Raw genomic sequence first — 24,876 nt, forward strand, 5'->3', positions numbered from 1 at the left:
TGTAGGAAGCCTCAGATCAATGGAAACTGAGGCGATTACAGGGCGCTTGACTGCAGCCCCTGGAGGGAAACCTGAGCACCTGATGAAGGCTGACCCTGCCCGCTGCCGCTGCCCGCCCCCGGGGTGAGGGGGGGCCAGATCAATGGGGCAGCTATTTAAAGACTTGGCAGAGGCTCCCAGCTCAGGTCCTCAGAGAGGCAAGCATCTGTGCAACAGGAGACAGGCTTTTCCTTGGCCAGGCCGCCTTGCAGTCTCAAATAACTGCCCCAGGGCAATGCGCACAGCTGCCCCACCCACCTTCCCCTTCAGCTGGGCAGGAGCAGCTTCCCCGGGCCTGGGCATCAGGCTGAGTTAGGGAGAGTCAGGCACTGTTTCTGCGGGCTCCTGAGCAGGGCTCTTTGCCAGGTGCTTCCAATGCCCAGAGTGCTCCAAAAGGGGAAACATTAATTCAGGACTTTCTCAAAAACCAGGAATCTGAGGGACGGGTCTGCATAGGTAGAGAGGACAACTGGGAAGTCCCTCTCCTCCCCTACCAGAACTGCGAGTGTCACCAGGGCTCCTCCAGGAAGGTGGCAGAGGGCCCAGGAGCACCTCCAGGGTGAAGTCAATTCTGAGCTGCCTTGCTTGGGAGCTCTGAGTTGTGCTGGCCTCCCGATACCCCCCCGAAGGATCTTTGGTATCAATGTGGCCAGCACAGAAAAATAACCCATTGGGACCCTGACTAGAAGGGGCAGAGGCTCTACGGAGACTGTGTGGACACACTTGCCTGTGGAGGCCTGGAGGGACAGGCACTTTCTCTTCCATTGGTTGGGCATTCATATACTATCCACCAGACAAGCCCCGGCCCAAGAGAACATGGTGCTGTGTGAGGCCACCAGTAGGATGTCTGCTATCAGGGAGTCTCACCTTTTACACCTAGGCTTGGGGTGGGTGAACAGACATGTTTAAGAAACCAGCCCCTTCTTAAGAACTGCACGCAGAATGTGGTCGTTAAGGAATGCAGAAAATCCGAGGAACCTGGAGGTTCCTGTATATCCCCTTTGGATAGGCCACTGCCAAAAGATGCCGCCCAGGGCAGACAGCCCCCGAGATCAGTGACGGGTGCCCACTCATCTTAATTTGGGCTTCAACTGGCATATGCCTAGATCGATCTCTGCTGTACTTGCCTTCTGCCTACCTTGTGGGCCCTACATATTTCCTATCTAAACACGTTCAGGGGGTACCCCCCTCCACCCGACCTCTGATCTGGCTCAAATTTCTTCACTTGCACACAGGATCTTGGTGATGTGGCCCAAACATCTCCTCCCACCACCCTCCTGTGCACCGTGCTAGATGATCCACTCTATCACTAAATAAAATTGTGGAACTGCTACCTGCCCTTTGGGCCACAGGCCCTTCTTGGTATCCACCCGTCCTCTTGTTGAAGGGGACAGGGCCCTCTCTTATGTTCCTATAGCACCACCGTCCTTCCTACATCTAAGTTCCCTTCCCCCTTACTAGCCTATGAGCCCTGGGAGGGCAGGGACGACTTTTGATTGGTTGAGTGAAAGAAATCACCTCTGATGTTCCTATGAGCATCACACCTGTTTTGCCAAGAGCCCCGCTTGGGCAGCTGAAGTGAATCTTCCATGTCCTGAGCCTGTGGGGACCACTGGAAGGAAGGAGGGCACTTTGGAAGATGCAGGATATCAAGGCACAGAGACTTGGCAGCAGATCAGGACAAATCAGTGATGGATAGATGGATCCAAAAGCACCGAATGACCACAAAAATCAGGAAAGTAAGGCAACAGACTCTTTAATGTGGTTTAAAATACAACAAAATCAAGTCCCTGGCTGTTGTGAATACCAAAATGAGACAAAAAACCTGCGAACGCAGCTTCAAACAAATCCAGTGGCCAAGTTGGGCCGTAAGGGAAGCAGTTACAGGGACAGAAGGCGGCACCCCTCCCCCAGGCAGGTGCCTGGCTGTCCCTGGGGTGTCCATCTGTGCTGTGCGAGGTGGGAGGGCTGGAGCAGCAGCTGGAGAATCAGCTCAGCAGGCCTTGACCCTCCCCCATAGACACCATGGCGCGCAGCTCCACTGGCCTCTTGGTCAGCCCTCAGCAGTCACCAGAGGGGTGGAAATAACCATCTTTAGAGACATAACATTCTCTTACAGAAAAGTGCCTGAGCAGCCCATGGTCCAAAAACCTCATGGGGGGGGGCGCGGGAAGTGCTGCTGAAACCCCAGAATCTGGTGTACATGAAGCTCTCGGCTGGTAAGGTCCTGAACTGAAGTTACTGTCAGCCGAGCCAAGGCTGCGAGCCTCACCTACCGTGGTTCCCTGCAGAAAAAGCTAGCATCTAAGAAACCAACACAACTCTTGGTCCTAGAACTGAGGTCATGAGCATGGGACCTGCCCTGATGAGGAAGGCACAGGCCTTCATTCATAGATAGGCCTCCTCTCCTGCATCTGACCCAGGCTCCCGGCTGGTGTGGGCATCACCCAGGTACCTGGGTTGACTTTGGAAAGCAGAGCAGCTGTAGTGACTGGTAAGATTTGGTCAATGGAGTTAAGAGAAAGGATGGGATCTCCATCTATAACCTGGCCAGGATGCCTAGAGCTGAGGACAGGTTCTCCTCTGCCCAGGGCCTGTGTTTCTGACCTGGGAAGCCCAGCTGGGGCCACCTTGCTCACTGTAGCTCCACAGTGGCTAGACTTGGTTTCAGAGGGCTGCTGTGCTATGCAGCTGTGAGTTCCCATCCCATCACACTGGGCTCCAACAGTCCCCTCCCCCTAACCCCATGGGCTTTAAGAGGTAGCTGAAGTGAGGCAGGCAATCGTGGGCCACTGTAGGCCTTCCTGACCTTTAAAGGGAGCAGGCAGAAGCTTCCACCTCTCTCCTAGGCTTCCATAGCCCAGCAAACCCTGTATGGGGTTGGCAGCTCTTGTGTACCTCAACCTGGCACAGGGGCTCGGGGAAGAAGCTTTACTGGAACAGGAGAGACATGTTCAGGGACCATTCAGACAGGCATTTCAGAGGGGAAGAAAAGACTTTAGGATACACTTCTCCACAGGAGAGCAGTATCTCAGCCAGGGATGGAACACAGGTCTCAGCACTTATACTGGCTGCTGAGGGAACCTTGAGAAATGAAGAAATACCAGGGATGAGCAGGAAATACTCTGAAGCAGATTGGTGGTAGCTACCGTGGGGGCTGAGGGTAAATGAAATGCCATTCATTTGCCATCTCTGGTCTAAGTCAGAACATGATTCAGGAGTACTTAATACTCTCATGAACCTAGTTTAATAAGAGGGATTTAAGTTAAGGGCTAAAAGAGTGGCTTAGTTGTGGAAGATGAAGGGACGTGTATGGTAAGGAACTAGATTCAAGGAAATACAGCAAGAGGCAGAAGCTCAACCATCCCTTCCACCTTGGTCTTTGACTCCCTCAGTGAAGCCTGCCTGGAGATGGGGTACAGTACCCCAAGCCCAGCAGAGCCGTGCTTCCTGACCCAAGACTCATTCTGCTGTTCTAGAAAATTGCTCTGTCCAGACTGGCTAATATCCCAGGCAACTCTCAGAGTATAGCATAACATGTAAGAGGGGCTATGGGTGATGGGATGGAGACAAGACAAATCTCTGCAAGGCTCAGTCAATTACTGAGTCTCATTCTCGTGCATCAGTTGTCAGACAAGAGCCGGGGCTCCCACACAGGAAGAAGTGGTATGTCAAGGAGACACACCTCAGCTCTCATTCCTTGGGCAATGGAACCAGAGCAAAGCTCAAGAATTGCACGCTGGGGGTGGGGGCAGGAAGCAGAAACAGACTCATAAAGCCAAGGAGGACAATTAGGCTTGGGGCCCAGCAACTGCTGCATGGAGACAGTGGTGATGGGAATCGGTGGTGGCCTTCCAGGATGGAAACCCATAGGTAAGCTTTGTGACAAAGCCAGCAGAAACCCTTTCCTTTAACTACAATCTGATTTCATCCAACAGGAAACCTAAGCACCAACATGGCAAACCTGCCAGTTGGGGTGTGGTGGTGGGACACTGGAGCCCAGGAACCCAGGCACCATTGCTAGGACTCTCCTCCTCCCTCAGATCCTCAGTACAAACACTGGCATGTGCAACAAAAACAAAAAAACCTTCAGAAAGAATCCTTTGGGTGATCTCTCGTCAATCATTTGTGCAGGCTAGAGGCACCTGTGAATGATAAGGCTACTGAGAAGCATCGTTGGCCTGGTCCTGGCACTACCAGAGGGCAGGAGAAGCGATGCCCAAGGGGCTCCCTACCAGAGCATCATCTCACACAGACATTCTCCACGTCCCCTGTCCTAGGTAGGAAAGCAGTCTGACCACCAGCTGAGTGCCCTGCCAAGGCTCTGCCTGGGGACCCCTTTTCCAGGTCAAGAGAAGCCAAGGAGCTTCCAGAAGAGCTAGAAGAGCCAGAGCTGCCAAAACCCCGCTAACAAGAGAAACACAGTCAAGGCCTGGGTGTGTCATTTGTCATGAGCCCTGGAGGGCAGGGAGGGAGGGGTGTGAGCCTCAAACCAGGCAGAGAAATGTTCAAGTTACTTGTCCTGTCAGCTCAGTGAAGGCAGCTACAGATGACAGCTCCTCTTTAAGACTCTTCAGCTCACAGATGAGCCACTGACTTCATCTGTACACACCCCACCTCCAATGCAAGCCCACTTTACACTTACAGATATAAATGTACGAGGCCTTGCACGTCATGTACATAAAACTGACCCACAAAATCCAAAACTGCCAAGTGTCAGATGCCAGCCCAGTCAGAGCACCCTGGGCCTCAGCACTGGACTGCTCAGCAGTGGGAGCCTCGCATGGGCCAGGCCTGGCGGGGCTGCCTGCTCCCTTCCCAGCACGCCCCCAGCACCAGGCTCCCTAGGCGGTGGTGGAGGTGGGCTCCTGGAGCCCTGTTTGGCCTGATGTTTCTGTGCTCGGTGCTCCAGGGCAGCAAGGAGCTTCTGTGGCCCTTGGGGAACAAGGTGCTTGGGCCCCGGTCCCCTCACCACCCTGCTCCTTGGAGGCAGTGGCAGCCTCTGGCCTTTGCTCAGGGCCACTGTCAGTGAGGAGGCCCTGGCCACCAGCACTCAGGTCCTGTACCCTCTTGTTCAGGTCATTGCGCTCTGTCTGCAGTGCCCGGCACAGCTTCTCCAGCCGCTGGATTTTCACCTGCAGGCCCTCTAGCTCTTTGTCCCGGAGTGTTTTCTAGGGAGACAAAGGGGGCCTTCAGTTCCAGGCCCTCAACCCTCTACCCCACACCACCACTGGGTAGAAAACATTCACATTTTAACAACGCTGGGAATAGAGTCAAGTCAAAAGCTGGCCACTTTTGAGTCAACAGCCCTGGTTTATGCCAAGACCTGGCTGTCAGTTGGGAGCAATGTATGTAGTATAGGGCAGGGGCATGGCTTGAAGACAATCTATTCCTGTTTGTTTCTCCACCAGATGACCCTGGCAAAGTACTTGGCTTTTGAGCCTCCCTCCTTATCTGTTAAACTGGACTACTAACATCAACCTCATAGATCTTGAGGGAAGGTGCAATGAACTGGTGTATCGAAGACATTCAGCAGGTCTGGCTGCAGTAGCTGCTCCAGCATTGAGTTTCTTTTCTCTCCCACATCTCAAGCCACAAGATCAAATGATCAGGGTCACTCTGCATACAAACCACATGCATTGTCGACACCCCTTATTTTTCCTTCTCCTTTATTCCTTTCTTCCATTTGTTCTCTTTGCTTCCACTGCAGATCTATGACCGAGCTCACCGCCTCCCTTGGGGACAGCTGGTGGTGCCTTGGACTCGGACACACATGCATGTGAATCCCAGCTCCACCTCATGCTAGCTGCATCAGTTACTGCTAGAATATACAGGAAAGGGCCTGACCCTTGGTAATGGCGTACCCCAACCCCAGCTGCACAGCACGCTGAACCCACCTCTTCAGCCATCTCCAGCAGGGCCTTGTTGCTGCTCTCCCACCGGGACCGGTACATGGTGGTTTCTTTCTCCAGCTTCTTGATCTTCTTGGTCATCTGGGTTATGTGACAGGCACAATGAAATGGTCAGGGGGCCTGGCTGCTGTGTATCTACTATGTGGCCCCAAGGTGGGGAATGGTCCCAAGGAGCCAAGGCATTACAGTACAGTCAGTGCCTTCTGTGCCACTTCAGGATGACTCAATTTAAACGCCCAATGCCAATAACAGAAAACAAGAAGAAGCTCCTTCGCCAGGACAATCTGGAAGGTGCACATTTGACTGACACTTCCCTGAGAGGGAGGAAAGGCTGCGATCCCTCCATATGTCCCCACCCTTGGTCTCAATCACACTGTTACTGGAAACAGCTACCAATGAAGCACCCCGCTTTGAATGAAGCAGCTTGTGTCCCTGTAGCCACACCCAGCCTGGATCAGTGTTACCTTTTCCATCTCCTGTTTGAATGTGGTGAACACCTCACTGCTTTTGGAAAGAGTGTTCTGGAACTCCTCGAACTTCTCTGTGTATAGGGCAAGCTGGGTGAGAAAGAAGCCCACAGGTTAAGACTGGGCTTCCCTAGAGGGCACTTCTGGGCAACACACTGAGACCCATCCTCAGCCCTGACCCAACAATGCTACTGAGATACCATTTTTCTTCAAAATGAAACAAAAACTATGTATTTGGAAGGGCAACACACTGAGACCCATCCTCAGCCCTGACCCAACAATGCTACTGAGATACCATTTTTCTTCAAAATGAAACAAAAACTATGTATTTGGAAGGGCATAACCCAAAATGTTAAGCCTGGAAAGTAGGATTTGGGATGACTTATGTTTTGCCTTTATGTTTATTTTCAAATATTTCTTCCAGAATTAAGTATTTGTAATTAAAAGCAGCCACCTGTCCCCACCTCCTCAAAAGCAGCACGACACTTCTGACTAGGAACGAAGTCCCTCAAGCTCACCTAGCCACCTGGTCACCACCACACAGGTGCTGGGCGGGTCCAGAGAGAACAAAGGCTCAGCAAGGTCACACAGCGGTCAAGGTGGTCCTAGAATGAGGGTCCATGTCCCTCCCCCCAGGATGGGGCCCAGCGAAGGGACCTTGGAGGCACAGGGTCAGGATACACACTGTCTCACCTGCTGCTTCAGGTGGGTCTCCTGCTGCTTCATCAGCTCGCACATCCTCTGGGACTCCACTGCCTCTTTGAGGAGCTAGTTCCAAGACAGGACCCCAAACGCTGTCAGAAGCCCTGAGGGGCTGTGTGTGGCTTTTATTTCGCCATACCACTGACGCTTCCTGCTCTCAGACTAGCGTCTGAAGAAGCAGTGCCTTGGTCTGGCCAGGCAGAAGCCCCTCCCATACAAACTTGACTATGGGCTAAGCCAGATCCCAATCCACCTCCTGCAAGTCCCCCCATGCCCAGGGCCTGAGCCTCACAAAATCCTTCTCCCGCTGATGCCTCTCCTCTGCCTCCTTCAGCATCTCCTGGGCCTGCTGGAGCTTGGCGTCCACCAGCTGCTGTTGTAGGTCCTTGTGTTTGAAGACTTTGTCGATATGCTGCAGGAAAGCATGGTGGGAGGGATCCAGCTGTCAGGAGCTCCCCTTCTCAGGGAGGCCCAGTGGTTGTAGGGAACAGGCCCCAGCCCAGCCTTCCACCTCAATCTGACATACTGGACTCTCATGTGTACCATAGGATGTGGACCCCAAGTGCCTGGTAGATGTACTTTCCAACCTTGTCTTATTTCTTTCCCACTGAGTCGGCCCTTGGTGAGCACGGGGGTTTATGGACAAAATCAGCTCCCAGAAACCCAAACCTCCAATCCCAAGAGAGATCCCTCCATTGGGCTTACAACCCTCACTTTTTAAGCCTGACTCCCTCGTAAGTGGGAAGAAAGGGCAAAAAGAACACTTCTATCAGCACAACAGCTTAGCTCTGTTGATAGAACTCCGCCTTACCTATAGGTGAAGATTAGATATCACAAGGAATGGCTGTCCTTACTGCTGGAGCAGCCCTGGGAACTGGGGCCAGCTGACAAAGGGGATGAACTAAAGTACTATTTCAAAGGTAAAAGCAGTGAAGAAAGGGATGTGGGGAATTTTGTGTATTTTCTGGAAGGGGAGGGGAAGGTGGCTTGGGGATAGGTCCAGTTTGGGACGTGATGAATTTCAGTGGCCAGTGATCTGAGGTCCAGAGGCTCAGAGGGGGCAGGATGGGAGTGCCTGAATCTGAGTGGGGGCGGAGTGTAAATGAGGCACATAGCGTATGGGAGCCCTGCACCTCTCCATTTCCACCTCCACAGGCAGTACCAAGTCTTATTTTTGCCTTAGGGGGAAGGAGGGGAAGAGAAATAGAACCCTCAGCTTCTTGAAGTATGTGCCTCAGGGAACCTCCATGTCTCCCAGTGCTAAGGGACAAGAACCAAACCAACTCCTCTCAAATCAAATGCATCATAAGCAGCCTTGTTTCCAGAGGATGAAGTACAGAAAAATGACGGGGTGGGCCGGGGAGGCCCCTCTAGGCCCTGCACAGTGATTACCACACTGGACTGTGAGCCCAGGAGGGCAGGGTCTTGCCTATCCCACCTGTCACCACACCCCCAGGGCCTAGGAAGGGGCCTGGTCTGGCACTGTGGTAGCTGCCAGTCTCCCTTTTCACGATGAGGAAACAGAGGCCCAGAGCAGCTAAGTGACTGGCCTGTGGGGACCCAGAGAGGGACTTGAGTGCCCGGGAATCAGCCAATGCCAGCCAAGGAATCAGAGGACACAGCTCCTGGAGTTAATCACTGACCATAGGTCCAGTTCCTCCCATGATTTCAAATTCTAAAACTCTGAAAACTGAAATTGCCGTTGAGATGGCAGACAAACTTGACCTGTACCACTGTATGGCTAATTATTATCTAGGTGAGTATACTCAGGAGTTTAACTGCATAAATATTGTGTCTGATTTGGGAGTGCTGCCACAAGGCCCTGCTGGGGGTGCTATGTAATAGAATCCACGAATGTATCTCCATGCTAATACTTGGACAGTTCTGATTCCAAAAGATACTGGACCTATCATCTAAGACAGCAGACCTGTGGCTGTGCCAGTCTCTCCTTACCTCAGTTCCTTGTCTACACAAAGATGCACAACATTGCCTCCCTCACAAGGAAGGAGGAGGAAAGAATGGGACAATGGGATGAAGCCTGCGAAGTGCTGTCCCAGAGTCTGTTACACACCTAGAACCTCCCAATTCCCTGGCCATGACGGCTGGCCACAACACCTTACCTCCTCTCGTAGCTCATATTGCTCAATCAGCTTCTTGAGTCTCTCTGCCAGCTCCATATTCTCCTGACGCAGCTTGGAATTACGCTCATTGTGCTGTTCCATCTGTAGCTGAATGTCATTCAGTGTCACCTGGAAGTGCGATGTCACCTCCTTGCGTTTCTCCTCCTCCTCCCGGGCTCGCTGCACGCCTTCTTCCTGGGCAGAGAAGTCGGCCCCAGCTCCATCATCTACTGCTCCCCAGCCAGCCTCACAAGGCTCCCCCAACCAGTCCAGGATGGTCTCTATCAATAGCCCTCCCTGCTCTCAAAGTGAGGAGTAGCCAGGCTCCAAGATGTCATGCAACGGGGGCTTCTAATGGACCCTTCTGTATATCAGGTGACATCAAGTGAGAGATTCTCTCCCTAGAAAAACGCAGGCATATATGTTAAGTGTCATTCTAAAGAACTTTGGAATCTCCTGAAGCCTATCCTTCCAGCCCTCAGATTAGGTCTGGAAGACCTATTAAGTAGTTTAGATTTAACATGCTTTCATCTTTGACACCCCCACCCCCACCCCCCGACCAAGTAGTTAAAATGCAGTTATACGCAGGGTTGGCAAGGTTGTGAAGAATTAGGCACTCAGACACTGTTGGTGGGAAGGCAATCTGGCAAAATCTATTCAGATTTGTTGTTAAAAAAAAAAAAAGAGACAGCCTTATATACACTGATAGGGAAAGATAAAGCATTGTGTACAATGAGAAAATGGAACAGTGTATGAAACCACACATGTACAATAATTTAATTAAAAAAAACCCTGTATGTAAGATTTTATATGTAGACAGGAAAGTTACAAGGCTGTACTTCAACTTACATATAAGTAGGTTTTTTTCCCAGTGGTTTCTGATGGGCACTGAGGTTGAGGATGGTGAGTGACTATTACCTTTGATTTGTTACACTTTTGTTACCTTTGAATCTCTTACATCAAATTTACATTAAATTTGTCAATTTAAAAAAAACAAACTAAAAATGAGCGAAGCAAGTTGCAAAACAGCATGTATTTACTGATGCAAATTTCCTGAGAAACACATTAAGGCTATGCATACCAAAACGATCTGGAGGTCACAGCAGTGACCAGCCTTTAACCAGACTGACTCCACCCTAGGAGAAGCGGAACAGGTAGGAAAGGACCCACATTCCTGACTGACCCACTCTGGGAGAAGAGCTGCTCATTGGTGCTGGACCCATCTTTCCCGGGGACTGCTATGGAATTGTGAACTCCCGAGTTCCTGCAGTCTGGGTTCTCTTAGCTCCTTAGCCTTTGCCTTACCTGAGACAAGTACATGTCAAATGGTTACAAGTAGCTCTTGCTAAGGCAGGGCATTGCTGGGGAAATCTGTTTCTATACCGAAAGCCTGTGATAGTTTTTAAGAGGAAAGCCATCAAAGGTAAGTAGACGTTAAGAAAACCAGTTGTCCCTCCCAGGGGGCCCAGCCAGCCTACCTTGAGGGAACGGTTGTGGCGCTGCAGCTCGCGGCATAGGCTCTCGAGCTTGCTGCGGGCCAAGATGGCCTTGCTATGCTCGCCACGCAGGTGGTCCTTCTCCTGCACCAGCTGACTCTGCTTCTTCTGCAGGAGCTTCATCTGCTTCTGGGAGTTCCGGTGCTCTTCCAGCTGGGGACAGAGAGGCAGGTAAGTGCCCTGCGGGGCTCTCCTCATGGGGATCCAGGGTTTCCTGAGCTGACCCAACCCCAGCGCTCTCCCCCAACTCCAGCCCCCACAACGCAGGCTGGACACTGTGCAGGTACGCCCCTCGCGATAACCCCAAGGGCCCCTGTAACTCAAGGATACAGAAGTGGACACTCAGACAGGACAAGCAGAGGCATGCAGTCAGCAGATCCCAGTTTCTCTCCCAGCTCTGACTCCAGAGACCAAGCTTTCAAGACTCTCAGACCATTACATTTCCCCCAACTCTTTGGACACTCAGGCTCTTGATGAGCCCACCTGCGACCCCTTCCGTACTCATCAATAGACCTTCCACTCCCTCGCATTGCTCCAAGACTTCAGCATTGGTTCACCATTTTTCTCTTTAATATGACTGTTATCATCTTGGCCTTTTCATTCGTTATCGACAATTGTTCTGACTCCCTAGCCTCACAGCGCTTAACCTAGTCCTTGGACCCTGTCTTCTCCCAGCTCAGCTCCCCTCCCATGAGCCTATTCATATTGTACCGTAGGTACACAATGTGATTGAATTATGTAATTAAAATTTTTCTAGTGGCCACATTAAAAAAGTAAAAAGAGGTGAATTAACTTTAATATTAGAATATTTTACTTCAACCTGGAATCAATGTTAAGAAATTTGAGATATTTTACAGTCTTCCTTTCCTTCCTTCCTTAGGTCTGTTAAATCCTACGTGTACCTTACACTTACAGCACATCCAGATTCAGACTGCCACATTTCAGCCAGCCAGTTTGTCATCACCCGGGCCTGCACCCACCTGCATTATCTCATCCCAGGCCAGCACCACCACCTACCTTCCTACCTCATTCTCTCCAACATATGTGGGCCCAGAAGGTCCCCTACCTTAGTGGACCTCCAGTCCATTGACCCAACCATCCTTTCACTTTCCTTTAACCCTCTTCTAAATAATCACATACCTTTTCACCCAGCTTAGATTCCTTATGCCCTCAACTCTCTTCCCCCCTTGCTCAGCAAAATCCCAACCCTGGTATATCAACCTCTTGCTAACCCTGCACCGGCACTGAAGCAACTCTGATTGAAGAATCTCACTTTGAATTCAGGATCACTTTCAGGAAGACCCCTCGTTTGCCTAGCCATCCTATTCTTCTACACAACTATTTCATCCTCCTCTTCAAATCTCTCCTGCCCTAACTAAAACTTATCATTGCCACTTCTGAGAAAACAGAAGCACCCAGAGGAGTAGGGGCACATGCTCCATACCTGACAGTCCACCTGCACTTGTCCTCTCTTCCAGTCCCGAGGACCTGGCTGTGCTTCTCACCGTGGCCAACCCCTCTCCTGGTGCACTGGACCTAATTTCCTATCATTTACTCGAGAACATCATTCTAGCAACTCACTTCCTCCTCTTGCCATCATTAATCTTTCCTGGGCTGGATCATTCGAAAAGGGTGGTATATTTTTCATATTCTTTTCTTAATTAATTGTTATAATAACCCCATTAAGCAAGTGTGATTTTCCCCATTTTACAAATGAGAGAAGTTACTTATAGAATTCCAGCTAATAACTGTGAATGGAATGAAAGAATTTAAAAATAATTAGGCAATAACCTTTAGTGGAATCTATTAGTTCAAATACTGATGGGAAACCTGACAGAGAGGAAAGACCTGGTTTGTGACACCTGAGCCCACTGAACAATCTTTCCCCACTAAAAGTGGGACAACCACACTTTGTTTCTCCTGTGATGCAACATGAAGTACAGAGAACCACTTATGAAGAACTCTTGTCGAAGAAGCTGAACTTGAATTGGAATAAACTTCTACAGCTAACTTCCACTTTATGTACATGAACTAAGGAGGTAAAGAAACAAGTGAAATGCCAAAGCTGGAAAGTGGGACACACTACAGGACAATCGATCTGCAACAAGCCAATGTCATGAGAAAAGCAGGGCAGTAAGATGAAGACTGCTTTGGAGTAAAAGAAAAAAAAAGTTGTAATAACCCAAAGTAATAAATGGATCTCGTTTGGACACTGAATTGATCAAACTGACAACTGGGGAAATTTAACTATGGACTGGGTATTAACAAAATATCAAGTGATTAGTGTTAATTTTGTTAAGTGTGATGATGGCACTGAGCATTTCCATATTTTAGGGAGATGCATACTGAGGCACACAGGGGTGAGATAATATGGTATCTGGAATTCAGGCCAGGAGCTCTAGAGCTCTACCATTGGAATGTGAAATTTCTCCTGTTACTGTCAGCCGTGAAGAGGCTGGCTGGGATTTGACTCCCCAGTTAGATGGGGAAAAGGCTCAGAGAGAGGTTGAATAGGAATTAGGCTACCTACAACCCCATGCCAGGTGGCCTGCTGACTTTCCAAGGCAGGGAGGATGTGAGAAGGGGGAAAACTGACCAGTTCAGCATACTTCTTGCACAGAGCTGCCAGCTTCTCCTCTGGGGTACTCAGCGTGTTCAGTGTCTGCATCAGTAATGTGATCTCCTTTCCTGCAAAGCACAGGGAACAAAGGCATGTCACCCTCTTCTCTGGGATTCCCCTCCAGGCCTGGGCCCACACTCTTCTGCCTTGAGGCAGCCCTCCCCTATCATACTTTATATTTCTGTCTGTTGAACTGGCTGCCTTCCCTGCTAATCTGTGTGCTTCATGAGGGCTGGGACCAACTCAGTTCTGCCTGTTATTGTGGCCCAGTACTGTCTCTGGTGCCCAGCATAGAGGACACGCTCAATAGATACTTATTAAATAAATGGTTGAATCTCTGTGGAATCTCCTTGGTGAGCATCAGGAGTGGGAGAAACAAAAAACCCAAAACTGCCTGCTCTACCAACAGGTGAGAAAAAGGTGGCCATATGTGAATTCAGTGCTACTGTTTCAATGCAAAGAAGGCCCTTCTGATAGAGGAAGGAAGCAAAAAGGAAAAGGTTTCCTTGAGGACTACTGAACTCTCATCAACAGAGGTAGCAAAACAGTGAACTTTAAAATGAATGTACCTCCCAATATTTGATCCTAACATTAAAAACAAACAAAATACCCTTGTTTAAGTTAGGATGACAGACAGGGGGTAGGGGAGTAGGGGCTAAGGGTATAATACCACCGGACTTTGATTCTTTTAACACACACTAGCCGCCCCCATTCCCACCTTCAGGCAAGACTTTCCTGCACGGCCTGTGCCTGAGTCAGAATCTTCCTTGCCGCCCTAGAGAGCCACCGTACATAGCATAGCACCAGGCTTCTGAAGTGGCAACCCTAGGAGGCTCCAAGAGATCAATGTGGAGACTGCAAATCACTAGCACACAGGCCAAATCCAACCCACAGATGAGTTTTGTTTGATTCCTAGCGTATTAGTTGCATGTAATTCTAGATTTCTAGCTTTTAAAAAGGGGCGGGGGGGAGTCTGGCTAGAATTAGGCTGTAGTTTTACATGCTATCAACTTGCTGGGACCCAGTGACAGTCAACTCTTTGGATGAAGGAGGCACTCTCTTGGTCCTCATGAGGCCCCTGCCTAACTTGGCTTATTTGTGTTTTCAACCCTGGTCTAGCCCAATTCTCTACTGTGACAACAAAGGACTGGAGAGGAGAAAGGCCTTGCCCAACACAACAGGTTAGAAACGGTGCAGGCTGGCTGGCTGGCACAGGAGTCCACCCAGTAGATTGAATTTCGGTTCCCACTTGCTCCCAAGGCCAGAAGCCCTTGCGCAGTGAACAACCTGCACACCTCCATGCTATGGCCCTACAGCCCTGGCATTGACAAAGCTCTGGGAAGTTGTTTCCTCTGAATCCTAGCAGAGTAGGCTAGCCCAGAGAATATCAGGTCCAAACTCCCTCCCCTCGACAGCATCACGAGTAGCTTCCCTCTGCTCACCCAGACCCTTGGCTTTCTTCTTTTCTTGTGGCCTTCGGTGGTCTCGGTCTCCAACCTCATCACTGGCCCGGATCTCGTCTGTGCCTGGCTCCCCCTTGCAGGTCTCCTTCTCACCATTGACTACTGGGGTCTCTGGCTCAGGCTCCCCATTCCTCGAGGCATAGGTGCGGGACTTGTCTGCGTCTTCGGGTTCAGCAGGTTCACCCTGTGCCCCATTCTCACCTGGGCCCCCCTGATTGTTGTCCACACAGTATGTACTCAGGATGTCCTCCAACTGGCGGCTCAGCTCCTCAGAGACATCACGGAGGGCCCCAGCCTGAGAGGTTTTGGCTTGTGCTCCTACAGCAGCAGAGGAGGAAGGGGCTGAGTGAGAAATAAGATGGTTACACCCCTGGCTGGATGTTTCAGGCCCTAACGTACTGGTCTGGGTTCAATGTTGCCTAACTTCTTTAAGCCGCAGTGCATTCACCTACAAAACGATACGACTACTTCTCACTACCACCCAGCCATGTCTGCTACGAGTGTAAAAGAAACCAAGTAAAGCATTCGGCACATACAGAGGGCATGTAGCAGGAGCCCCATGTCTAGGTCATCTTCTCCTCCCCGAAAAAGTCACTTCTTGCTACTAAAAACGTTCCAGAAATGCCCCAAGGATAAAAAGCAGCTCCCCGCTGGTGAATGCGGTGTTTCTCATCTGGATGTGCCAGCGCTGGGTGTCTCCCCCGATCGCCACCCGATGTGATCCCGCCAGAGCCTTCTCCCAAGAGTTCTGTCAGTGGAGGGCTCTGCCAAGCCCAGGACACCGGGGGTCCCAGAGACGTAGCGCGGCCGCCCCCCCATTGCACTGCCTTCCTCCTGAGCCCACGGTGGCCTCTGACTCCAGAAGCTGGCCGGCACCACGGCCTCCCCCCCCCGCCCCGCTGGAAAGGAGAGCCGGCACACACCCGCCGTCCTCCCTGGCCTGGGGCTGGTGGAGCCTTCACTCTCCGTCGCCGAGGCCGACTGGCCGGGCAGCCCCGGGGCTCCCTCTGCTCCGGCTTCCGCTTGCCCTGCGGTGCTTTTTGGGTGGGAAGTGCTGCCTGCCTGCTTGGCAGCCCCGTTCTTTTTGTCTTGATTCTTCATGGTGGCTCGCAACGCGAGGGGAGGAGCAGATCCTAGAAAACGAGACACTTGCTATTGGCCAGACTTCAAAATTCTTCTCGGCCGGTATCCGAAATCCCAACCCCGGGTGCACACAGCTTCCTAAAAACAAACTGGCCGGCGTTCACCGCAGGGAGTCAACGGTTCTCCCGGTCTCTGACCAGTCAGGGGAGCCTGGGGAGCCCCGGCAGGCTTTTGAGGAGCTGCTCCAGGGGAGGCCTCCTTTCGCCTGGAGCCTCTTCCCGGCACCACGCGTCCACCTCACCGCAGGCGGAGCGCGGGATAGGCTCCCGGCCGCGGACTGACGTGGCGGGACGCTCGATTCCGGTTCCCTCCCCTGCGCCCTAGGCCCCACGTGGGCACCCCCCCCTCCTCCCGGCTCCGCGCGCGCACAGCCGCCCACACCCCGCGCGCTCTCCGGCCGCGCGCGAACTGCCCGCCCGCGCATGCGCACAGGCCGTAGCTGTTCCCCGGCCTGAGCCCTCGCGCGGAGTCTGTGTGATTCCCCTCACTGGCCGAAAGCGCCCAGGTCTACAGACCCTCTGATCGCCTTGTCCCGCCGGCCGCCGCGGTACCCACCCCACCGCCGACGTCCGTACAGCTTCGCCCGCTCTGGCCTCGCACCGGAAACCCTGGGTAACCGCTGCCGGCAGAGCTGCCTGCTCGCCGCAGCCAATCAATAGCCGGCGCTCTCGCGAGGCTTGCTGGGAAAGATATAGCGAAGCGGCCCCCGAGGCGGGTGAGTTGGGAAAGTGGGGGAGGGAAAGGACTACAAGTCCCTGTATGCAGCAGGGCTGACTCCAACTCCCAAGATGCAATGTAAAGGGCTTTAGTCCTAGGAGCCGGATACTCAGGTTGGAAAGGAGTCGGTCGTTCTGTATACGTACCCACGTCAACCTCCTTTCTGTCGCGCAGAAGCTATGATTCAGCTCCCAAAGCTTTGCTCCTGGCTGTTGTTTCCTGCACACCTCCAACCCTTCCCCCCAGAATTCTGGGCTGGGAACCTGGAGACCTGTATTGCAGTCCTAACTTCATCGCTACTTTGCTGGACATTCTTTTCTCTCCCAGAACCTCGATTTCCACGTTCAAATAGAAGCGTTTAATAACAACAGCAGTTCTTTGAACGCTTAAGGTGTGCTTTCCCGGTATCTACTTTTCTTTTAAACTTTTAAAATTTATTTTAAGTGTGTTTTTCCAGGACCCATCAGCTCCAAGTCAAGTAGTTTTCAGTCTAATTGTGGAGGGCGCAGGTTAGTGGCCCATGTGGGGATGGAACCTGAAACCTTGTCATTAAGAGCATCGCGCTCTAACCAACTGAGCTAACTGGCCACTGCGGTATCTACCATCTTAATCCTAACTACTCATCAAGATAAATACTATGTCTTATTCCCATTTTACAGCTGAGGACAGTGATTAGAGCAGGAAGTCTGGCACCAGCACCCATCTTAACTACTGGACCTACCCGGCCTCTTACCCAGAAGAAATAATCATCATGACACACTTTCTCTGAAGATAAGTCAAAGCAACTTGTTAAAGTGGGTTATATTCCCCCCCCCACCCTCTCCATTACCAGCATGAGCCCCTCGTGGGCAGGGGCTGAAGGGGCCCTGCAAGGGCAAGTTTAGCCTTAGCAGATTCCTGAGCCCTTTTTATCACTGGCCTACCCTCTACAGAGTGTCTCTGTTGCACTGGGGCTAAAGGGGAAAAAAGCCAAACTTTCCAAATGTGAGATCCCAATTCTTTATCTAATTGCCTATAGATAATGGAATAAAAACCAACAACCCATGTGCTTGGGATTTAATGCCTACATAGTTTGGCTTGTTTCCAGACAATCCTGCCCATCCCCTCTGCCTGTTTTTTGCTCTAGAAATACTTTCACTATTTCCAGCATTTCCCAGGATTTTGCAGGTGCTATTCCAGCTTCCAAAATGCCCTTGTGGCAAAAACTAAATCTTTTGAGGCCCAGCTCAAAGGTCACTTCAGAGCCTGCCCTGTGCTCTGCAGCCTGTCCTAGCTCCCTATTACTGGTTAGAGTTCTATTACAGCATTAGTAAGGTGTTGAAATTATTTGCTTACAAATCAATGAAACTCTGTTGGCTAAATTCTCTCATCCTAAAGCCTAGGGTTTTGGGAGTGAGGGAAGAGACTGTTTTAATTGTGCAAACTCAGCATTGTTTTAGGGTTCTTAAGGTGTTAAGTATTTTTCCCAATTAGAGACCAGAGCAGTGCTCTTTCCCCTTTCCTTAGGCAGCACACATTCACCTTTTACCAAGTAACATTGAGAGGCAATGTGGTATAATGGTGAAACTCAAGGCCAGAAAGGTTTGGAGTCCAGGTCTCATGAGACCAAGGCCTGATTTATTTCCAGAAAAGCATGTTGGAAATCTATTGAGGTAACATATAAATCAAGCCTTGATGGATTTCCATAGGAAGGTGTTCTAGGCAGAGATAAAGAACGTAATAAGCAAGAACAGGATATGCTTGGAGGGGTAGAGTAGTGTAACAAGAAGGATCAACAGTGGCCCTACAGGGGCCAGCTGGGTAATGAGTGGAGCAGGCAGGCAAGCAGTAACAATTTGATTAAAATGGGTTAAAAAGTCAATTTCTCCTTTTGCTATAAAATAGCAACAATATTAGCATCTGCCAGTCAACTAGTCAGGGACACCATTCGGAATGGTGGTGATTATGGTAAAATAGACCTCTTACAGATTGTTTTCAAGCAGAAACTTAAGCCCAGTAGTGCCAGATATTTTTCAGGATATACCTTTATTTCTTAAAATGTTGGCAGTGAAGTAATACTTAAACACACTGTCTGCCAACCAAAATCCTCCTTTTGTGTTGAGTCAACTTTTTGGCTGCTTGTCTGTAATCTCTGCTTTAGGAATTGACCTAAACCCAAGTGAGTAGTCTGTGAACTGTATGGCCTTCAAGGGCTCAAAGGGCTGTGGAGTGGTGATGAAATGATGTCAAATCCTTTAGAAAAAAACTCTAGAAAATGCAAACTAAACAGAACTCAGATCAGTGGTTGCTGGGGGTTGGGTGAGAAGGAGAAATTCCTAAGGGGCATGCAGAAACTTCTAGATGGATATGTTCACTATCTTGATTATGGTGATGATTTCATGGGTGACATATATATATATATATATATATATATATATATATATATATATGTCAAAACTTATCAAACTGCACATTCTAAATATGTGCCATTTACTGTATGTCATTATATTTCAATAAAGGTGATTTTTAAAAATGTCTTTATAGCAGGAGCAGGCTGTTGCAATTCCTCATTCCATTGTTAGGCCCCAAGTTTAAACACTTTCTTTGTTCACTTCCGAAAAGTCCTGTCTAGGATCATTCCAGAGACGACGCTTTAGAACTTTGCAACAGGTTTTTATTTTTGCTTTATATCTATTACAGTGTTTGAAACCTAAAGAAATAACATTTTCTCTTCAAATTTGGATGTGTATATAAATATCATTTGTCTGGACTCAGCACACTCAATGCCTCGGTTTCTTGGCCTATGTCTGCTCTGAAATCAAGCTTTGTCTACCCAGGGGCCCTGAGAACTTGGAAAATAGTCAGAGTTTATAGTTCTTGGAAAACTAAGAGCAAATGAATTGCAAAGAAAAACCAGTGAGGAAAAGGGTTTGATTCACCTTCCTAAGATCGGTAGCTGGAAACCCAAGCTATTTTTGAGGGACATCTGGTTTGTATTGGGTGGCTGGGACCTCCTATCCCCTTTGCTTTAGTGGTTCAGTCAAAGGCAATTCCCCCAAAAGTGGGCTAAAAGAGCCCATACCCAACTACAAGGCCTGAGGGTTCTCATAGAGGTGGACTCTTTAAGGTCATTCTGAGTCAGAAGTTCCCAGCCAGTCCTAAGATATGACCTTTGACTTCCTTCACTGCCCCCAGGGCATGGCAGGATTTGCTCTCCCCAAACCCAGGGGCTGAGAATCTGACCTACTGTGGGAGCAGGGCTAGCATTTAGCTGAGGGGTTCAGGTATGTGCTAATATGGACATCAGTCAGGCTGGCCCAGAAGTAGCGAGGTAGGCCCAAACTCACTGAAGACCTTTATAACACACTACACAAACCTTTCTCTTGGGGTGTTCTGGGCCCCAAATTTAATGCTGCCTCTTCTCTCATACCTAGTTTTGGTTCTGCAAAAATAGCCCAGGCATGATGCAAAATGCCCTCTGAGGAAAAGTAACAGCTTTAATTCAGACTTGGTTGGTACTGACCTCAAATTCTTCCTGTGCTATGGTCTTAATCTGGAGGTGGGGTTGGGGGGTAGACAACAGGATGACTGAATCATTTATGAAGGCCTTGGCCAAAGAGCAGCTAGTTCTCAGCTTGTTGGCTTAACAAAAGAATCCAAAAGTTAAGACACAGAAAAAATACTGAACAAGATTGGTCTAGAATCCTAAAACGGCTGTGGAAGAAACCTAACTCTGAGCAATTTCTCAGTCTCATGCTCACTTCTAGGATAGTCCTACCTGTAAGATGTTGCTACTGGTTATGAGCATTTCCTATGGTTCAGTGCACTGAGCCTTGCACCCTTTCCCAGACTGCCAGGGAGGCAGACAGTAACACACATTCCTGAGGCCCCCAGCCAGCCTGCTTTCCATACGGGTCCCTGTAGTGCCCATAGGGACCTGGAGAATCCAGAATCTGAGCCTACAAGATGAATCTACAGAGGAACACCCAAGATGATGGATACCAAGTTGAGTCTTGAGGAGAAGAGAGGTGGCCTGAACATATGAGCTGAGGCATTCAAAGGGGGTTATATGGAATGAGGGAAGTATTGCTAGGCATTCATGCCCTTCTCTTACTAGTTTGCTAGAAACAGGAGTTAACTCTAGAATACAGGGGGAAAGCAGGTAGACAAAAGAAAATGGAAATCCATTTCACTCTGTAGACGGTTTTCATTTTAAGCTGGTTTGGCTTGAAAGAAATAGAGTCTGTGCCTGAGAGCCTTCTTTTGCTCTCCCTGACTAAGTATAGTAGGAGCTACAATCTGTGCAGTTCAGCTCCAAAAATGGGGCTCCTGGAAAGTGGCTTCCAGGGCAAAGAGTGTAGAAGGAGTAGATCTAAGGGTCCTAGCTAAGGGGAAACATCAAGGGTCCCTGAAAGCTAAGGTCAACAATACCTGCTTCTTGAAACCCATGTGGTTCTACCAGAAGGAGCAGCCAACACCAAGGCCAGCCAATCACTGGGGAGAGCTCAGAAATGAAGGCAGGCTTCTAAGACCAGAGACCCTGTTAGTACTGAAGGAGATGATTCAGGGATGAGATGCCCAGAGGGACTGGCAAAAAAGAATAGCTGGCACTGTTTAAAACAGTAGTTGAACACTTTAGCTAAGAAACAGGCTCCTTGTCCCCTTAATCCACACCTAGATACCTCCATTCCCACCACAGATCTTAAAATGGATATACTAGCCCTGTGCCAACATAGGAAGATTCAAAAACATGTCTTATCAGGCTATTCCCTGTAGCAGGCTGGCAGCCCCTGCATCCCTGTAACAGCATTCAGAAATCTACCAGAAAGCCTTTGACTGCACGTAGGCCAGGGTCTGGAGTCCAGATGGGAGCTGCCCATGAAGAGTGTCTGTCAAGCCTGGGTTAAAGAAGTAGTATTTTGCTTCCCAAGATGGCCAAAGGAGAGGAGACACAAAAGATGATATTAATGCCTCTGCAGGCTGGAAGAACTTCACCTGTTGACTGAAAGGGGGGTAGAGGAAGATAATGGGAAAACTGGGCTGAGGAAGACACTGACAAAGGAATGCTCCTGGACGCCACTTTTATCTAATAAGAAATCTGTCCTCAAGTGTGCCCTGGGAGACTTCAGCCTTTGAAGTCCTTGGAGAAAACTGGCTTTAAGCAGCAGCCAGAGAATCAGAAGTCTTCCATCTGGTACAGGGTCCCTGAAGGGAAAGTAGGCTTTAGAGGAATAGTTGGGAAAAGCAGGATGTGCATGTCTCACAGTCAGAATCTGGCCCCAATGTCAGGGACTTAACTATTGCTTGAGATGTACAAAGTAGATCTATTAAAGTGCTCTGCCCTTTGGACAAAGATGGGGGTAAGGGTGAGGGTGGGGTTTTTCTTTGAACTGCAGGAGAATCGTTCTGTAATGGAGTCAGCAACCAGGTGAAAAAGGTCCTGCCTCTTGTTTACCTGGGAGACTGGGGTTGACAGTCATTATTCCCAAGGTGAAGAGTAACGTGACTCACTAAGGCGGTAGAGCACTGGTGTGACTTCAGTAATAGCTCTAGCTCTAAACCACCTTTCTCAGAAAATGGCTGTGGCTGGATCTCAACATTAGGAGGAGAGAGCAAATTCAAGACCAATGGCTCACAGTGAGTACCTAAACTTTAGATCTGCAAGCAGAGGGGCATGGATTTCACCTGAGCCAGAGGGGATGTGTAGGAACGGGGCAAGAATGGCATTGTTTCTGGAAAAGGGAAAATACAGCTTGGAGCAAGGCACCTCTGACTAACTGACCATGGGGGGAAGTGGGCAGGGCAGACTGTGCCTTCTCACAGTTGGCCTACACTTAGCTGACAACTCCCTTCACGCCCATCCCCAACAACTGGGCGTTACTCTCCTATGGAATCCATAAGTAAGCCACTGTGGCACTGTGCCAGCTTTACACAAAGAAAAGAAAAAAAAGCATTAAGATTAAAATTGTCAGAAGGGTAAAACCCAAACCAGGTACAAGGATCCCAAACAGGGAAGACACCAACAACTCTCACAAAAGTCCTGAGGCTGCTAAGTTTCTGTGGTACCAGGAAAGGCAGCCATGTGTGGTAATTACGTGAACGAGGGCCTTTGAGACCGAATCTGAGAAGGCAGGCGGCTTTCTGGCGTTTCTGACTAAGCAGGATGCCCAGCAGTAAGAACTAGAGTGGTGACTTCACCACACCCTGGGGTCTTCCTTGCTCCCTTCAGGTACAGGGACAATCAGACCAGGCTGACCTGCTACATAAAGGTTTCAGAGATAAGGGTTGGTCCCAGGTGGTGGCCCAGAACCAAGCAGAGAAGAAAAGGGCCAAGCTCAGGCTTCAAGCAAGGGAGCTTCCACATCTCTTTTTGGTCTTCCTCATAGTATCCTACTTACAGAAAATTACAGACAGTTCTTCCTCTGGAGACCAATTAAGATTGACCTACCTAATATATAGACTATAAAAAAATACAGAACTTTCTGACATTCTCTCCTTTGGAAGTAAAATATACACGATCCAACTACGGAAGAGGAAGAAAGGCCAAAGGCAGGGATCCCTGGCTACCCCACCCAATACATGACACTCTCACTCCAACCTCCTCTGCAACTGATGGGTCACCAGAGCAAGGACTTTCTCCTCAGGAGAAAGGAAGGACCACAGCCCCGTCTCGTGCTTAGGAGAAAATACAGCTATCTGAGGTTCATTCAACCTCGAGGGGAATTTTCAAGTAAACAAATGAAGTTGGGTCGCACCATTGGAAGGTGGGTAGGAAACATGGGATCAGTAGCGACACATGGGAAGCCCCGTCTGAAGGCGTGCCCCTCCCCTCCACTCCCACTGGTGTACCTTCCCCAGGAGAGTGAGGGGGATCTCCCAAACTAAGGAGGTCTGGGCAGGGGTTAGGAGAGAGGGGGCCTTTGTCTCATGGTGACCTCCCCCTCAACCTCTAGTCCCAGACAATGCTGGCAGCTGGGATTCCTAAAACCAGGAACTCATGGCTCTTGGAAAGAGCCATCTTAATACAAGAAAAATGTGCAAAAGGAAAAAAATTAAATAATCCAAGCATACAAGATTAATATTCTGTCAGAGCAAGAACACTTTGTTTTGGATTTCTCCCCTCCCCTCCCACCCCCTACTTCTGGAATATTCCATCTGCTCAAGTACCCAAGATAAGAGTTACACAGATCAGGGCAGAGAACTGGGAAGGATGAAGGAAGATAAAAGGGAAGGAAGTCACCACTAAAGAATAAAAATAAAAAAGGTGCAAAATTGATTACCTCAGTCCTCCTTTGTCTACGCCTGGGCTCCTGGGTTAAAGACACATGTGCAGCCAAAATATAGTGTAAGGAACAAAAACCCAACACGTCCCCTTCTTGTCACAAAACCCAAATGTGAGCCTCAGATGGTTCTGTCTGTCCAGAGGGTGCTCCCTCCAGGGAAGGGGGCGGAGCAGGTCAAGAGCACAGTTTCCAGGGCAGCAGAGGTGTGTGGTGGCTGACGGTGGGGGGATGGTTTCCCGCCCACCAGAGGGCTGCTTTTCCGCTGGTTGGTGGTGCTTCCCATCCCATCCCCTCCCCGGAGGCAGACATTATAGCTGGAAGCCCTCCATGGGGGCCTCAGGCTGCTGGAAGATGAACTGCTGTTGTGTTTCATCCACTTGGGGGGCCAGGCTGCTATCATCATCTTCTACACCAAAGTAGTGCTCAATGAGGTCGAAGGCCTTCTGGTAGATCTCCTGGTTCTCATGGCTCTGGAGAAACTCAATTTTATCCAAGCCTGTTGTGGCAAGAAGGAAGGAGGGAGAAGAGTGAAATTTAAATGCTTTTCTATGGGTCTGTGAAACATTTATTTTTCTTTCCCTGAGGTATGCTAGGGGTTATAAACACAAGTAGTATGATTGTATCTCTCGTTGACCTGAAAGAGAAGAGCCAAGATGTTTTCCCTAAATTATATAACCCCAAAGGGAAAAGACCAAAATGTCACTTATAAATCAGAGGTTCCAGTCCTGATTCTGCTTTTAACTACCTGTTTGACTTGAGCAAATCATTAGCCTCTCTGAATCTGAGATGAGTGATGAGGCCATCCTGCACTCTTACTGGAACTTGCTAGAAACTCAACTAAAAAGATGCTTTCCGGTGCTTGATTCTGTTATCAATTCTGGAGCTTTCTTTTTGCATCTGTACCATACCTACTTACTGGGTACAGCCCATCAGAA

The 24,876-nt window shown here is 49.6% G+C and overlaps 2 protein-coding genes across 6 annotated transcripts in view; both read right to left on the reverse strand.

Moving 5' to 3' along the window:
* Positions 1–1,777: 1,777 nt before the first annotated feature.
* TXLNA (taxilin alpha) lies at positions 1,778–16,638 on the reverse strand. Of its 5 annotated transcripts, none has more exons than XM_081056874.1 (11): positions 16,518–16,638; positions 15,743–15,952; positions 14,799–15,137; positions 13,333–13,424; positions 10,719–10,889; positions 9,241–9,435; positions 7,413–7,532; positions 7,112–7,186; positions 6,416–6,508; positions 5,937–6,032; positions 1,778–5,210 (listed from the first exon to the last, which is right to left on the reverse strand). In XM_081056874.1, the coding sequence occupies exons 2-11, from the start codon at positions 15,918–15,920 to the stop codon at positions 4,884–4,886; spliced, it is 1,686 nt and encodes a 561-aa protein (XP_080913000.1). In that variant the 5' UTR covers positions 15,921–15,952; positions 16,518–16,638; the 3' UTR covers positions 1,778–4,883. The 5 variants fall into 5 exon arrangements, with proteins under 5 accessions (XP_080913000.1, XP_080912997.1, XP_080913001.1 ...); XM_081056871.1 differs by having other exon boundaries at positions 14,799–15,161; XM_081056875.1 differs by having other exon boundaries at positions 16,478–16,555.
* Positions 16,639–19,310: 2,672 nt separating this feature from the next.
* KPNA6 (karyopherin subunit alpha 6) overlaps positions 19,311–24,876 on the reverse strand; it is a gene marked incomplete at its 5' end in the record, with an annotated part of 38,908 nt that continues 33,342 nt past the window's right edge. The window contains one exon of the mRNA XM_081055749.1: positions 19,311–24,437. Coding sequence (XP_080911875.1) covers positions 24,250–24,437 — 188 coding nt within the window. The 3' untranslated portion in view covers positions 19,311–24,249. The remainder of the gene's footprint in view (positions 24,438–24,876) is intronic.

This window comes from Rhinolophus hipposideros (genome assembly GCF_964194185.1).
Source record: "Rhinolophus hipposideros genome assembly, chromosome: 8".
NCBI classification, from domain to species: domain Eukaryota; kingdom Metazoa; phylum Chordata; class Mammalia; order Chiroptera; family Rhinolophidae; genus Rhinolophus; species Rhinolophus hipposideros.

Coding starts and splice junctions, on each gene's coding strand:
- TXLNA (XM_081056871.1), bottom strand. CDS start 15,920: ATGAAGAATCAAGACAAAAAGAACGGGGCTGCCAAGCAGGCAGGCAGC. Junction 7,533..9,240: donor AATATGAGCTACGAGAGGAG/GTAAGGTGTTGT, acceptor GCTTTCCTGCAG/CATATCGACAAAGTCTTCAA. Junction 7,187..7,412: donor ATCAGCGGGAGAAGGATTTT/GTGAGGCTCAGG, acceptor TCTTGGAACTAG/CTCCTCAAAGAGGCAGTGGA.